This window comes from Ovis canadensis, chromosome 1, assembly GCF_042477335.2.
Source record: "Ovis canadensis isolate MfBH-ARS-UI-01 breed Bighorn chromosome 1, ARS-UI_OviCan_v2, whole genome shotgun sequence".
Classification (NCBI taxonomy): domain Eukaryota; kingdom Metazoa; phylum Chordata; class Mammalia; order Artiodactyla; family Bovidae; genus Ovis; species Ovis canadensis.
This window is the reverse complement of record NC_091245.1, coordinates 164,956,721-164,972,714: the sequence shown is the minus strand read 5'-3', so window position 1 is coordinate 164,972,714 and position 15,994 is coordinate 164,956,721. Positions and strand designations below refer to the sequence as shown.

The window sequence follows — 15,994 nt, the reverse complement described above, 5'->3', positions numbered from 1 at the left end:
GAAAAAGAATAGATACGTGTATACAGATAACTAAACTCCAATACAGGGCTTCCTGGTGACTCAAAGGTAAAGAATCTGCCTGACAATAAGGGAAAAGTGGGTTTGATACCGGGGTCAGGAAGATCCTCTAGAGAAGGAAATGGCAACCCCCTCCAGTATCCTTGCCTGAGAAATCCCATGGACAAAGGAGCCTGGTGGGCTATAGTCCATGGGGTTGCAAAGAGTCAGACACAACAGAGAATAAACAACAACAACAAACACTCTCCAATAAATAAAATGTTTTTTAAAAAAGATTTAAATCTAGGATTCAGTGCAAAGCTTGAGTTTTTAACCAAAATTCTTCTTCATTGCTACTCTGTAGTTGTCTATTTATCTGTGAACTATCGGACAAATGGAATTGCTCTAATCAGTTGCTATCATAAAAATGTCCTTGTTCTGTATGCTTTCCTTTACATCTCTCCTTTTCTTCATAATCAAGGGCAAGGCCCTTTTCTATGACATTTTTGCCAGCTGCCAAGTTTAGTGATAATTAAGGCTATAATGAGAGTTAATATTTCATAACCACAACAGGAGGGAGTCACTCACAAACCTCCCTTCAGCTTTACTCTTCTCCAGAGCACTTCCATCATCTTTCCTAGATGGGAGTTTCCTGGGACACAGACTCTTCTATGGGGCTCTGCATGCGTGTAGGTTTATTGAAGCGTGACCTCAGCATGGACATGTAGGAGAGTGAGAGAGGCAGAAATGGGAAAATGGAGTAGTTGAACTGCGATGTGGTGGTTAGAAAGACCTCAGCCAATCTCAGGTAGTTCTGGAACTGAACTGGCCCTTCAGAGTTGTCCTGAATTGAAGTGATGAGACTAATCTTTGTGCCTCTCATTGAGCAAGTTTTCAACTCTGGCTGCCCTTGGGGAAAGAGGGGTTGTCTCTGGGGCATTTAACTTCTTTTGAACAGAGGCACTACCCAGTAAGGAATTCAACTGTTGAGTCTTCAGCAAGCAGTGCTCCCATGAGCTGAAAGAAAAAGCAGAGTGCTCTCCTGAAGGAGAGATTGAGGTAACACACCTTTAGCTCTGCAGCACCTGACATTCTAAATATTATACTTATTGCTTGTGTATTGTCTTTCTCCTCTGTTTCTCTCCTTCCATAAGCTATGGAAGAGCAGGAATCTTTGTTTTTGCTTTATTTCTAGCATGTAGAATGTGTGTGTGCCAAGTCATTTCAGTCGTGTCCAACTCTTCACAACCTCATGGGCTGTCGCCTGCCAGACTCCTCTGACCATGGGATTCTCCAGGCAAGAACACTGGAGTGGGTTGTCATGCCTTCTTCCAGAAGATCTTTCCAACCCTGGGATCGAGCCCACGTCTCTTATGTCTTCTGCATCAGCAGGTGGGTTCTTTACCACTAGTGCCTCTTGGGAAAGTGCATGTGGAATAGCACTTAGTAAAGATGCAGAAGGGGTTCTCACAGATACTTGTTGAATGAATCAGTGCACAAACGAATGAATACATTTTTTGCATCCTGATGAGAAAATTAAAACTTAAACAAATGAACTGCCTTCCTCAGGGTCTAATACCTAGAGAGTAGCAGAGCTTGGATGCAGACTGGTCTGGCCCAAGTGCTAAATCACTTCACTTCACTTCAAAGTTTCTCATTTTTATAGCAAGGGAAGATAAATTGGCACATTGCCTTTATTTAATTGATGAGGAATTAAAGTCTATAGTGGAGAATCCTCATGAGCCAAGATACCAAGTCCTGTATTTTCTACCTGAATATACCATTTTCCTTTAGCAAGTAGAACATACAACTGAGTAACCTAGCCTGGGGCCATTCAGTGACACAGTCGTGTGGGACATTTATCTTGGTGTCTAAGTTTACTTTGCTAACACAGCACCTTTACTTCTATGATATCGAGATTCATGAAGTGTTCCAGATAACTTAATTTCCAGGACTTCTTCAACTGACCAACTTTCATTTGAAGGTTTGGCATAGGATGGCTCAGTTCCAGTTTTCTCAGGAGGCTCTGGTGAGCAGGTCATAATTCACTGTGTCTTGAAAGTTCAGAAACCAAATATGAACTGTCAAGGAGAAATATGCAGACTCACACGCTGGCAGATAGTAAGCATGTGTTAGAATTTAAATGGATGATTCCAAAGGTTCCAGCACATTCTGTAAGGGTGAATTTTTAAGACCTAAATCGTCTCTAGGGAATTTGGAAGTTATGACAGCTATAGTTATGGAAATGAATTTATATTTGGAAGGATTTATTTTTAGGGTGGATGAAGTAAAGGTGATGAAATAATTAGATGTATTAGCAATGGTTTCAGAAAAGTCAGTTATGGAAAGCTTGCTCAGACAGGCTTCTCTGTCTCCAAAACAACAGATAACTGGAAGAAAAATAAAAACTCAAGAAGGTTTTAGCTTCAGTGGCAAGATAATAAATAGATGCCATGATATGGCCCCTGTCTATGAATCCAGCCCCTTATCCTATATTTCCTATGCCAGGATCATCAGCCTGTCATTCCTTACCCCTGTCCTTTGCACCCTCTGATGAAGTTGCTGGTTTTCTTAGTAAAGCATGCATCGGAATTACTTGGAAGGCTTGTTAAAACAGAGTGCTCGGTTGACCCCTGGGCCCCAGAGTTTCTGGTTCACTAAGTGTGAGTTAGGGTCTGAAAAGGAGCATTTCTAACATGTTCCCAGGTGTTGCTGGATGGCTCTGCTGCAGCATTCACACTTTTGAGGACCACAGTCCTAAGCATATTGAATTTTTTTTTTCTGTTGCTAGAAAGTCTGATACAATTTCATCTCTACCTACACACACGAGAGAGTCCCCAACCCTGTCATCCCATCCTCTATCCCCATAATTTCGACAGTGAAGTTTTATTTAACTTTAAAGTCTCCTTCAAGGTATTTTTTTTATTTTGGAAACTTTCCTTGACATATTTGGGTTTTTCTCTGTGTGCTCCTTGAAGCATCACATGTAACCCTGTATTGTAACCTTGTGTAATTTTCTGAACCTCTCAATTAGCTTTTGTGAAAGCCAGGAATAAGTTTATTCTTCTCATCTTTGAATCCCCAGTGCTTGCCTCTATATCTTGCCCTTATTAATATTTTTTGATTGAGTTAAGGAATAAATAAATAAATTGAACAACTGAACATTCTTCTGTGTGCTTTACCATTTGCTGCTTCCTTTCAAGTGCCCTTTACTTTTCTTCTCACTATATCAAATTTAGGAAGAAACTTTGTATCAAAGTTAGAAATAAACTCTTTTACTTCTAAGGATAAAAACTTATGCAACAACATTGGAAACATTGTCAATATTATTCCTTCATCTCAGAATGAGGATAGGAAGTGTGTATAAATGTAGGACATATGTATATCATATATATATATATGGGACTGCAAGGAGATCAAACTAGTCAATCCTAAAAGAAATTAGTCTTGAATAGTCATTAGAAGGACTGGTGCTGAAGCTGAAACTCCAATACTTTGGCCACCTGATGTGAAGAACTGACTCAGAAAAGCACCTGATGCTGGGAAAGATTGAAGGCAGGAGGAGAAGGGAATGACAGAGGATGAGATGGTTGGATGGTATCACTGACTCAATGGACGTGAGTTTGAGCAAGCTCTGGGAGTTGTTGATGGACAGGGAAGCCTGGCGTGTTGCAGTCCATGGAGTCACAAAGAGTCGGACATGACTTAACAACTGAACAGATACACATATATAGGACTTCCCTGGTAGCTCTGCTGGTAAAGAATCTGCCTGCAAAGCAGGAGACCCCAATTCGGTTCCTGGGTTGGGAACATCCGCTTGAGAAGGGATAGACTACCCATTCTATTCTTGGACTTCCCTGGTGGCTTTGACAGTAAAGAATCCAGCAATGCGGGAGAACTGGGTTTGATCCCTGGGTTGGGAAGATCTCCTGGAGGAAGGCATGGCAACCCACTCCAGTATTTTTCCTTGGAGAATCCCCATGGACAGAGAACCCTGGTAGGCTATAGTCCATGGGGTCGCAAAGAGTTGGACATCACTGAGCCACCAAGCACAGCACAGCATACACATATATGGACTGGCCAGGTAGCACTAGTGGTAAAGAAGCTGCCTAACAATGCAGGGGACATAAGAAACGAGTTCTATCCCTGAGTGGGAAGATCTCCTGGAAGTGGGCATGGCAACTCACTCCAGTATTCTTGCCTGGAGAATGTCATGAACAGAGGAGCCTGGTGGGCTACAATCCATGAGGTCATAAAGAGCTGGACACGACTGAAGTGACTTAGCATGCGTGCACACACACACATATATAAAAATATATACATATACATATGTATGGTAACTTCAGTAAGTTATATTACAATGTTTATTGTTTACAGAAAAGTTGAAACTGATTGTTGAAAAAAATCATTCAATCTGCTTTCCTGTTTTGTATACCGTGCATATAAAATAACTTTAATTTTAAAATACTTATAGTCCAAAGTATTTTCAAAGGATGCTCAGTGTTCCAAACACTTAAGAGAATATGGAATTCAGTTTGTTGTGAATCAGCTCTTTTATATCTGGTGGCAAGGTTGCCACACTTTGCTCCTTTGCCTGTGGTATAGTCAGTAACACACTCATGCATGCCTTGCTCAGGTTTGTGCATACACAGCTAAATCTTTTAAATGGCTCCTGTTTTTTTTCCACCAAGAATACCTGCTACTCAATTTAAATTCACTAAACTACTGTTTCCCTTGAAAAAGTCACATGTAACACAAATACTTAAGCTGCTTCTTAATTCTTCACAGTGGCCATGGTAGAGCTGGCTGGGTTTATTTTATAAATATCTATCCATTCAGTATTGTGACTTCACCATAAGATAAAGGCAAAAACAGATAGATGTCTTATGTTGGGTTAATATACAGTTAAAAGATGTTGCATTAGATTATTTAAAATTATTTTTTACTGCATATTGGTACTTTGGCAAGTAAAATTCAAACTATGTTTATCTTTATGTTTTGACATTGGCAGATAATGTTTAGTATTTATATATTTTACATAAAGTACTTTTCACCTGACTTGGAGATTTTAACAACTCTTTCATTCAACTCACATTTTTTTTTTTGGCTCTGAAAATGACAGATTACCGGGTGGATAGAATTCAAGTGAGAAATAGGAAATAAAGTTATGAAAAGAACCAAGGCTCTGGGCTGTAAAACCCTTGCAGTGCATGGCTTTTAAAGGACATTTTGATCCCAACATCATGTGTTTCTAACTTTGCTGTATGAACCACACCTATGTATTGCCATTGGACATCATCCTACGCTAGCCAGAATTACCCTAAATGCATTATAGAAGCAATAACTGAACATCACAATTCAACCCCGCCTTGAGAATAATACATGATCATGCACCAGATGAGGGTGAGAGGTCAACCATAATTAAGAATCACACCAGTAGTTCTGGATAGGTTCCATATGGTTATATTAAGAGATGAGGTTTTCTTCACTTTGCCCTTGATGCTTTTCCAACAACTAAAATATGACATTAAAAAAAAAGCCACTTCACAACAGAAGTCAATAAAGCTGATTTGTGTAGCTGAAAGAATGACTCTAAATCTTCAAGTATTACATGCAGAATATATTTTTTCACTAAATTTAGAGCAATCTGAACTGTCTTAAGAACACTTTTTGCTCTGTTAAAGAATTCAAGTTTGTAAAGTTGAATAACTTGACAGAAAAATTTAGGCAATTTATATGATGTCTGATAGAAAAAAAATCCATCTTATCTCAGATCAAGTCAAATTAAAATTAGACTTTAGAAATGACATAAATAAGGAACTCTGTTATGAGAGCTTGTAGTGAGGTTAGTTGTGAGCTGAAAGACAGAGAATGTATATTATTTATCTTTGTCTTTCTTTCTTGTATTTCCAGGCTCATGCAAAGCAATACATAAGGTACAAAAATGAATAGGAAATGGCTCTTGATTAAAAAAAAAATCCGGTCAAGGAATGACAGTTTATATCCCAAAGAAATCATATTTTTGTTTATGTTTCTATAGGTTATTGCCTTAAAAACTATATTCTAAGAAATAGATCCATCGCTGATTGTTCATTCCCCTTTAGATTTGATCCAAATTGTAACATTGCACATTGATACACACATTTTACAACTTCTAAGTACCTGTTAATAGTTAATGATTTTCTTTCCAGCCCATTTAGCAAACTTATAATCGTTAATATTTTTCATATTAAGGCTTTCAATCTGTTTTATGGTACATAAGCCAGGTTCTCATCATTTAAAATCTTTATTGGATCCATGCAAAACTGAAACAAAATATCTTTTTTTGTCAATGCAAGCTTCTTAAAAAGAGACTTCTATTTTCTATGCAAATAGTTACTCTTCATCAAGTCTTTGCACATTAAGGTAATCAAACTGACTGCATCATTTTGACCCTGTATAGTGCCACATTAGGTCTACCATATGTGCACTAATCGATAAATCTATTTTATAACAAACATAACCTTCTGAAGTTAATGCATAATGATTTGTCAATAATTATAGTCTTCTGAAAATCAATCACATATTATTTTAAGGAGGAATATCATTAGTTAAAGGAGGGTGGAGAATTGGAGGTAAGAATAAAAAAAAAATCATGTAGAAAATTAGAAGTAGTGACCAACCTGAATAAGAAAAGTAAAAACACTGAATGGGTAGAAAGGGAACTCAGTCCAAATTCTTAGCATGAAAAGGACCTGATGCCGTAAAATATCCCCATTTCAACACTTACTAGTTGTGGGGACCTGGTAAGTTACTAAACTTTATATTTCAGTTTTCTAATCCATAGAATAGGCCTGACAATAGCACCCCCTTCAAAGGTTGTAAGTATATTAGTAGCCATAAATAATTAAGTAGTATTTGAAGCCTAATTATAACTCAATAAATACGATCCATTGTTATAAAATATGAACGTTAGAAGTTACCTTAAACTTCTATCACCAAAGTATGGATTTCTTTTATGACATGCTGAAAAAGCATCTAGCTAGCTTAAGCAAAAAGTCTTATGAGAGATCTTCATTGTATCATAAGGGAAGACAATTTATATTCAGACAACCTAACTGCTAGAAAATTTTCCTTTCCTACTGATGTTTGCATTTAGATAGCTATGGCTGCCAACATTGAAAGTGTGCTATTGATTGAAAATTATTTCAAATTAAGGTCTCATATACTGGAATTCATCCTCCTCTGAGCAGACTCATAAATATGAAATCTGCCTCCTGCCTGATTAATTAACTTTTTATTACTCCACCAGGGTCAGCTGGTCCTCTCTCTGCTTCATGCTTTACCATTAATAATCACCCCCAAATTTCTAGTGCCTGTTAATAATGATGTAGCTAATTTCATCTTTGGTAATTAAAGTAGTCCAGGTTGGGTTTCAACAAATAGACTGAATCAAACATAATAGAGATTTTTTTTAAAGGTGTTTAAAGAGGAAAATCTATTTAAGAACAAAAAAAGTCATTTTACTCTACTTCAAATGCCTCCAAACTTTAGAACTAACAATTAATTTGTAACTAAAAAGGCATACATCATATTTCTACACCATTCAACTCAGTTACAGCTTATTATCCAAAATATAGCAAGCAGTATTGCTTACTGTGGGAAAGAAAAATATTTGATTCTTTTCTTTTTGACTGGAAGACAACATGCTATTCTTCCATATTTTGAAATTATACATTCTTCATATATTTAATTAAATGTGTATTAGAAATTATGTATAAGATACTTTATGAGACTCAAAGATACACATGTTACAGTTCTTGACAGCAAGGAGTTAACAACTTAGTGAAGAATTAAGCCCTCACACAATAAAATATCATAGAAAGTCTGAGGAAAGAGTGATTATTTCTCACTGGACTGATCAAAAACACTTTAGGTGGGGTAGTATGTGAGTGGACTGACCATTTTGAATGTGATAGGTTTCTGAATATTACAGCTGGAACTCACAGATGCAGCTTAGATATGATGAACAGTCAGAAAATTTCATGTATGAAGAATTTATATATTTTCCCAGGGTGTATGTGAACTAGAGGGAGATAGGACAGAAACGATGTCAATTTGGATTAGATGAAAAGAAGACTTGAATATTTGTTGAGAAATTCACATATTGCTCAGTAGAATATATCTAATGATTTGTAGTTTTTAAGTGTATAGAAAGTTGAGTACAAAAATTAGTCAAATGAGGGCATGAAAAATAGATTAAGGAAGAAATCAGAAACACATCTTGCACCTTAATTTTCAGGATCATCTCCCATCCATAAATTGTTAAAGCTAATCAAATTGCTTAAATATGAAAACATCGTAAAATAGCTAAATTTTATGGATGTTTTCCAAATAACTAAGCTATTAAATTTATTCATTTGTATCTATGTAACACTTTTTGTATAAATATGTAAGACAGAAGGTTCTAATTTGAAACCCCACTATTCAATAATTTATACTTGGGTTAGTTAATGCTGATCATAATGATTTTTATGTGGTTATTTAAGTGATATAAATCTAGTCCATCATTACTACTTTTGGTAAATAATAGTGTAAAATATTGACAGATATGGCTTTTGTGCTGTAAAAGTGCTTCATGTAGCTTATAGTGGAAAACCTAAATTTACATTTTGTTAAAATTTAATGTATAATTAATCTTTTAGGGGAAAAGAATTGAATTGTTTATATGCTGACTGTGTATTAAGTCTCCTGGATCATCTGAATAACTGTTAAGGCAATGGAAGAGGTAAATTACATGTCAAGTCCCAGTAGTCTTTCAAAAATAGGCTCCAAGCTATGGGTTCTCCTACCTTTTGACAGCTTCACAAGCTCTCTTATAGTATATAAGTAAAATGTTTAATTTGACTGCAATATAGCAGGATATATCTTATTTTGGTTTCAAAAATGAACCTAAAAAAGTACTTTCTGTTTCTGTAAAATACGTTTAATATCAGAAAAATATTGGTGGTGTTTTAAATAAAAACAAATGCTTTATTTCTTTATCATTAAATTATTTATTTTTAACAATGTAGGTATGATTTTCACAGATTTTATTAATATCAAATCAAATATGGTTTGTCAAGCATTTGTAAAAATTTGGATAACATTATGGGCTATGTAAATAACTTTTCAATTTTATTTTCTTTGTTGTTTCTTTTCTTTCAGTTTTATTTTCTTTGTTGAGAGAAGCACATTTTTCCCCAGAAAAATGAGCTCAGAAATAAAAACAAATATGAGGCAGATAAAATTTTCTGTTGTTTTATCCATATAAGCCAAAAAGGCCTGTACTTGACTAACTGTGTAGGATATGTGTGTGTGTGTTCATATGCTTTTATTTCTTACTACCGATTCTGTATTTTATTGTAATTTGTTCAATCTTTTTCCAAAAAAATGGAGGGGGTACAATTACAGTGCCTAATAAAAAGACCTGTATGTACATAATAACCATTCAATAAATGTTCTTAGTGAAAATATTATTTAAAATATTTAGCTATATGTTCTTAGTCCTAAGAGAGACTGGCAGACATATGGAATGTTAGTATCTAAACATAAAAGGCTTTCCTTTGTAACTAAATATGACTGACTTTCTACCTACTTATCCATAGATCCATCAATCAATTCTCTCTCTCTTCCTGTACCACATATATACTGAGGTTGCTCTATAGACTTAGGAAAAGGGGATCCCAATAGCTATAGTTCAGGGAGGCTCTTTTTATAGTGCCACCAGTCATAAAATTTCAACATGCTGGTCAGTTTTCACTCGTATATTCTGACTCCAGAAAAAAATCCAACCACTGGTCTAAAACAGCAAGAGCAGTTACGGTGATAGCTCTAGTACTGTGTTTGTAGAGCACAAGTAATTAATTCAGAACATTATGATTTTGCAAGGAATTATTTCTTATTTTATATTACTGTCTCGTTAGTTTTTAGTAAACTAAATGTTGAACAAAGTAAAATAGATATGCCCAAAGAGGATTACATTGTAAACTACTTTATTTTACTTACTTCAAAAAATGTGAACCTGTATCAAATGAGAGAGTAATTTCACCTCCCCACTTCACACCCCATATCTAAGGACTATGAAGTCAGTTAATTAAACAGAATACGCAAGAGAGAACTTAAAAAGAAAGTTGACATTACAATAGTTCAGAGAGTACTAAAGAAAAACCAAAGCTATAAAGATTTAAAGATGCCCTAGGAGAGTGTATAGAGAAAAAGACTGATGCTGTCAGTTGGGATTCATATCATTATATTCCTAAATTTATAGTAAACCTACCCATACTCTACTATGACATAATTCACTGAAACTTTCTTCTAGATATAAACAGCATGCTTTGAAAATGCAATTTAAAGCTAACCAGATAAAAAATGATCCTTTAAATGATTTTCCTTCAGGCTGTAAATTGACTTGGGAGTCACTCGATATGCACCCAAAATCCAGGTTTACATGAACATATTTTTCCAGACTCGTCTCAAACACTATGTCTCTTCAAGGGTAGAAAAAAGTCACTTTCGTGACATTTACAAGTCAGCAGTTCAGAACACGACTTTTGCTGTCTGCAGCTGTCGGGTGCATCTAAGAGTTTAATCCTGCACCTCCACTTACTGATTATCAGATTTGGATAACGCTACTTTAGTTTCTAAAATGAGTTATAATCTTGTCAGAATTAAAAAGATAATTTGTGTAAAGTACTCACTTATCGGGAGTGATAAACTGGGGCAACTGTGATCTAATTAGTGGTCTTACCATTAGCATTTTATGATCAAACAAAAGGACTTGGCAGGATGCTGGAGTAGTTACGAGTACAGGCCTTGGAAGAAGATATCCTTCAGTTTCTAATTCTAGCTTAGCTTTCTTACCAGCCATGTGAATCTGGGCAAACTGCTCAATTTCTCTAGGCTTCTGACTTCTCGTAAGTAAAGTTAGGAAAATAATACTGGTCTTATTGGATGTTGAAATGTTTAAATAATACATGTAAAATACTGCACATCATTTTTGGCACTTATGAGAGGCTCAACAAATGGTAGCTACTATTATCATTATAGAATTTTTATAAATCTTATATAAGAATTTTTATAATGATTTGCTATTATTGAATTCTTATACAAATATAGGTATTTTAACAATGTTTTTATTGTAATTAAATAGTTATCTATTTTTCCACTGAAAAGTGAAGTCGCTCAGTCGTGTCCGACTCTTTGCAGCCCCATGGACTGCAGCCTATCAGGCTCCTCCGTCCATGGGATTTTCCAGGCAAGAGTGCTGGAGTGGATTGCCATTTCCTTCTCCAGGGGATCTTCCCAACCCAGGAATCAAACCCGGGTCTCCCGCATTGCAGGCAGACACTTTACCATCTGAACCACCTCTGCTGCCTAAGTACATAGCAAAAACCATGTATATAATCCTTACAAAGATAGCAATGTGACAGATTTCTAAAATAATAAAAAAAAATCAATGGTGGAGCTGGGTTGAGAATGAACATGACATTTAATGCCATGTTACATGACTTTGGAACACCTTACTCTCCTTATCTCTCATTTTGGTTTTTAATATATTGAGGCTATGAAATTGAGTTTCTAATCAAGCCCGTGTACCTATATTTGAACTTAAGTGCATTTCAGTGGAGTTTGTCTCTTGACCACTGTTTTTATTGATCTAATATAAGGGAGTTGGTGATGGACAGGGAGGCCTGGCATCTGCGGTCCATGAGGTCACAAAGAGTTGGACACAACTGAGTGACTGAACTGAACTGAATTGAACAAGCCAAAGCTGAAGAATTTTGAACTAACTGCTAAAATCATTTGCTCATGGCTTTACTCTCTTCCAAGTATTCATTAGTATCATGTTATGATGCCGAGATTGGCAAACAGTTAGGCAAACACCATCCATTGAGACTCACTATGTTATGGTCTGCATGATGAATTCTGCATAAAGAGACATATTTGGGCTACATTACAATTGTGATAGAGCAAGGCATTTCATAGAAATATTTAACGATAGCCCTGACACATTAACTGAAATGACTATGAGTATTTACATGAATAGAATTCTGCTTAATGAGACTATTCAAAATTTGGGACGTTAGATTTTCAGCTACCAGGACAGACTGAAACCACACTTAAATTAACAACTTACTTTACACTTTTGTATGAAACTTACTTTCATCTCCTGTTTCAAATTCAAACTTCTGACTGTAGCCACTGTATCCTGCTGCAGTCCTCACTCTGATATGAAAAATGTACTTGGTGGCTGGCTTGAGACCTGTGATGATGACACTGGGGGCCTTGGACCTCGTGGAGGAATAGGTGAGTTGCTCATGCTCCTGGGGACAAGGAAAAGAAGAGAAAGGGAATGAAGCAGTTATTCTACTTTTACCTGGAGACACTGTAAAATTAAGCTGAGGAATTATGCTCTATCAAAAATATTGATTAAAAAGTGGTACAAGCATGGTTTTCCATAATCTGGCATTTAGTTATTTATCAATTATGATGCATATGATATGGTCTTGATTTGGAAATTTATTGAGAATGATGGTTATCTTATATAAACTGCATTTGTATTTTTGGCGATTTGGATTTCTGACCCAGCTCTAAGGAACGGTGGTGACGTGAGAGCACGTGTACACAGATGGCAACTGCATCTTAAACAAATGGGCACATTAGGTCAGACCACACCAGCAGAGTGCAAGGAGCAAGGGTGGGAGAATTCAAGTACCCGCTACTCACTTCTACCCGCAGGTAGTGCCAAAATGCCGGCGCTATCCGTGGGTAGACCTGTGGGTGAAAGGAAAAATAAATTAATTGTTTTTTAAAGTTTGAAATCTTTTATACCAAATCAAATGCACTGTTCTGAAACTCAGTGATTCCCCAGTAGTAACACTGAATTAATGCAACTTAAGACATAAAATGTTGAAAATTTTCTTTTGAGGGAGAATATACTCTTCTGAAAAAGTACCACAGTTTATTTTGTAAAGATGTACAAGATACATAATGATTGTGAGGTAGATTTTACACAATCTGTCCACGAGGGAGCATCAAAGACAGAGAACAGTACAAAAGACAGCACACCTGAGAAATCAGGCAGGACTGGAGGGTTGGTTCCTGGTCACCCGCAGCTAACTGACTCTCTCTCCTCACTAACAGGAACCACAGCTAACGGAACGCCCTAGTCACTCAGGGTCTCGTAAGTGGTTTGTCTTGTCTATAACCTGAGAACAATTTACTTGTGCCTTTAAGAGACTGTCCATGATACGCTGGTGCTGGGAACACATTAAACTCAATTCTGCTTTTGTATAGTGTTACTGTTCAATAACTTTATGGTGTTCTAACACGCTAAAGCTGAAACTCCAGTACTTTGGCCACCTCATGCGAAGAGTTGACTCATTGGAAAAGACTCTGATGCTGGGAGGGATTGGGGGCAGGAGGAAAAGGGGACAACAGAGGACGAGATGGCTGGATGGCATCACCAACTCGACGGACATGAGTTTGAGTGAACTCCAGGAGATGGTGATGGACAGGGAGGCCTGATGTGCTGCGATTCATGGGGTCGCAAAGAGTCGGACACGGCTGAGTGACTGAACTGAACTGAATTGAACAGGGTAGCTGAAAAAAAATATGAACAACTCTTCTAAACTCATAGGTCAAATTAGGCCACCAGGTCCTTGAACTAATTCTCTACTATTCTCATTTTAACATATCTAGAGATTCTCAGAGATAGAAATAACTTTCAAGATCATTAATTAAATCACTCATTTGATGCTTATATTTGATCTGTCTTGATGTTCCATCAAGATCCCATTTAGCCTTTGCCTGAAAACATCTGTTGTCCAGGAGACCTTCCAGATTAACAAAGTTATAAAAATCTGCATACAGAATGTATCAAACTGCATTTATTGGCCAGTGATGCTACAAGATTTGTAACTATGAAAATAATTTCCCTTATGCTACTTTTGAAAAAATTCCTTATCTGAAAAGTCATTTTTAAACTTTACAGCCATATTTGTCAGAACTTTACATGCTACATGGTTATTCTCTTTCTAGCTGAGGAACAGCATTCGTCATCTAACTCCAGATAGAACTGTACAAAGATAAATGAATCAACAATAGCAACACTTTAAGTAAAAGGACAAAACAGAGAAACTACAACTTATATTTATCCCTAGATCACTTCTAGATTAGAAAGTAAATAAATATCTGCCTGCTAAAAATCCAAGAAAATAAAATCTATAAAATCATCAATGGCAGAAATAATCTGCTAAGACCTTAAAGAAGAAGTTTTCTAAGATCAAGATCTTAATAATTATGGGGCTTAACTCCCATACTGTGGAGAAAAACAGTTTTCCCGGTGGCACAATGGTAAAGAATCCACCTGCAAATGCAGGAGATGCAAGAGATGTGGATTCAGTCCCTGGGTCAGGAAGATCTCCTGAAGCAGGAAATGGCAACCCACTCCAGTATTCTTGCCTGGGAAATCCAAGGACAGAGGAGCCTGGTGGGCTACATACAGTCCACGGGTGGCAAAGAGTAGGACATGACTGAGCAACTGAGCATGTGCTACTGGAAGAGAAGATCCTGTTTCTGGTAGAAGTTTGGAAAAACTTTTGGATGACCGTTCATTCTTGAAGAGGAGAATATTTCACCTTTCAAAGAATTTTCTGCAACATAAGAGTTACGGTGTATTCTGAGTGGCATTTCCCAGTAAGTAATTATGATTGAGAGGATTTTAAATCTCTGAAAAAGGAATTTAGTCTTATCCTTAGGGAGAGAGGATACAGATACAGATTGAAAAATTTACTTAGAATGGCCCCATAATAATACAAAAACATAGTGAAGTGAAGGTCACTCAGTCATGTCCGACTCTTTGCGACCCCATAGGCTGTAGTCCATGGAATTCTCCAGGCCAGGATACTGGAGTGGGTAGCCATTCCCTTCTCCAGGGGATCTTCCCAACCCAGGGACTGAACCCAGGTCTCCCGCATTGTGGGCTAATTCTTTACCAGCTGAGCCACAAGGGAAGCCCAAGAACACTGGAGTGGGTAGCCTATCCCTTCTCCAGCGGATCTTCCCAACCCAGGGATCAAACCAGGGTCTCCTGCATTGCAGGTGGATTCTTTAACAACTGAGCTATGAGGGAAGCCCTGGGAAGACTCCATAAAAACATAACTTAATAGTAATTTATTACTCAGTAAAGTTACCAGGAGCAAAGGACTGCTTTTGCAAATAGGTTTTAGCATATTTACAGTTACACAGAAATATGTCTATAACTACATCCCTGGAATAAAAATCACTAAGTAGGAAGTATGCTCACATGGATCCTCTGCCTGAATCACAGCATCACAGGGCTGCTGCCCTGCCCCACATCTTGCTTCCTCTGAGCATGCCAAGGAAGGGAGCACAGAGAGCAGTCATGAGAGTTCCTCCTTCCAGGGCATCACAGCCCTCTCTCCTCCTGGTGTTTCCAAGCTCTTGGGAAACCAAGTCAGCACTTGTCCATGACAAGCATAGGGCACTACTGTCCCAGAGTAATTTTGCTTAATTCCCTTTCTGTGACACAGCAACTCCAGTTCAAAGTGAGCAGGTAGAGGCGGTGCTTTGCCACAGATCCAGGAGGGCTCAGTTCTGAACATGCCTGAATAGTGGATGTATGAGAGTTTTTCTAGAGTTTGTACAATATGGAATTGCTATTTGTATGACACGTATGTCTTCAACTTTGCTAGCTAATATATTCTAGTGTTCATAATACTATCTTACAAGCTCTTCATCCTTGCTAAATCCATAGTAAAGTCTTCTCATCTTAATATTACTCAATTTTAGTACTTGCTGTCTTGATCAAGTTTTCCAGAGGCTTGAACCAATTTTTGGCTTTATCTCTCTATCGTTCTTTGCTTTCTATTTCATTTAATATCTTATCTTAATATAAATTATTTTCTTTCTTTGTATTTATTATGTTGTCTTCTAACTTCTTACATTTCATGCT

At 37.0% G+C, this 15,994-nt stretch overlaps 1 protein-coding gene across 1 annotated transcript in view; it reads right to left on the bottom strand.

The window, feature by feature from the left end:
• The window catches only part of EPHA6 (EPH receptor A6), a 975,318-nt gene that overhangs the window by 309,710 nt on the left and 649,614 nt on the right, over positions 1 to 15,994 (bottom strand). The window contains exons 7-8 of the mRNA XM_069550620.1: positions 12,745 to 12,792; positions 12,179 to 12,341 (exon numbers count right to left, since the gene is read on the bottom strand). Coding sequence (XP_069406721.1) covers positions 12,179 to 12,341; positions 12,745 to 12,792 — 211 coding nt within the window. The remainder of the gene's footprint in view (positions 1 to 12,178; positions 12,342 to 12,744; positions 12,793 to 15,994) is intronic.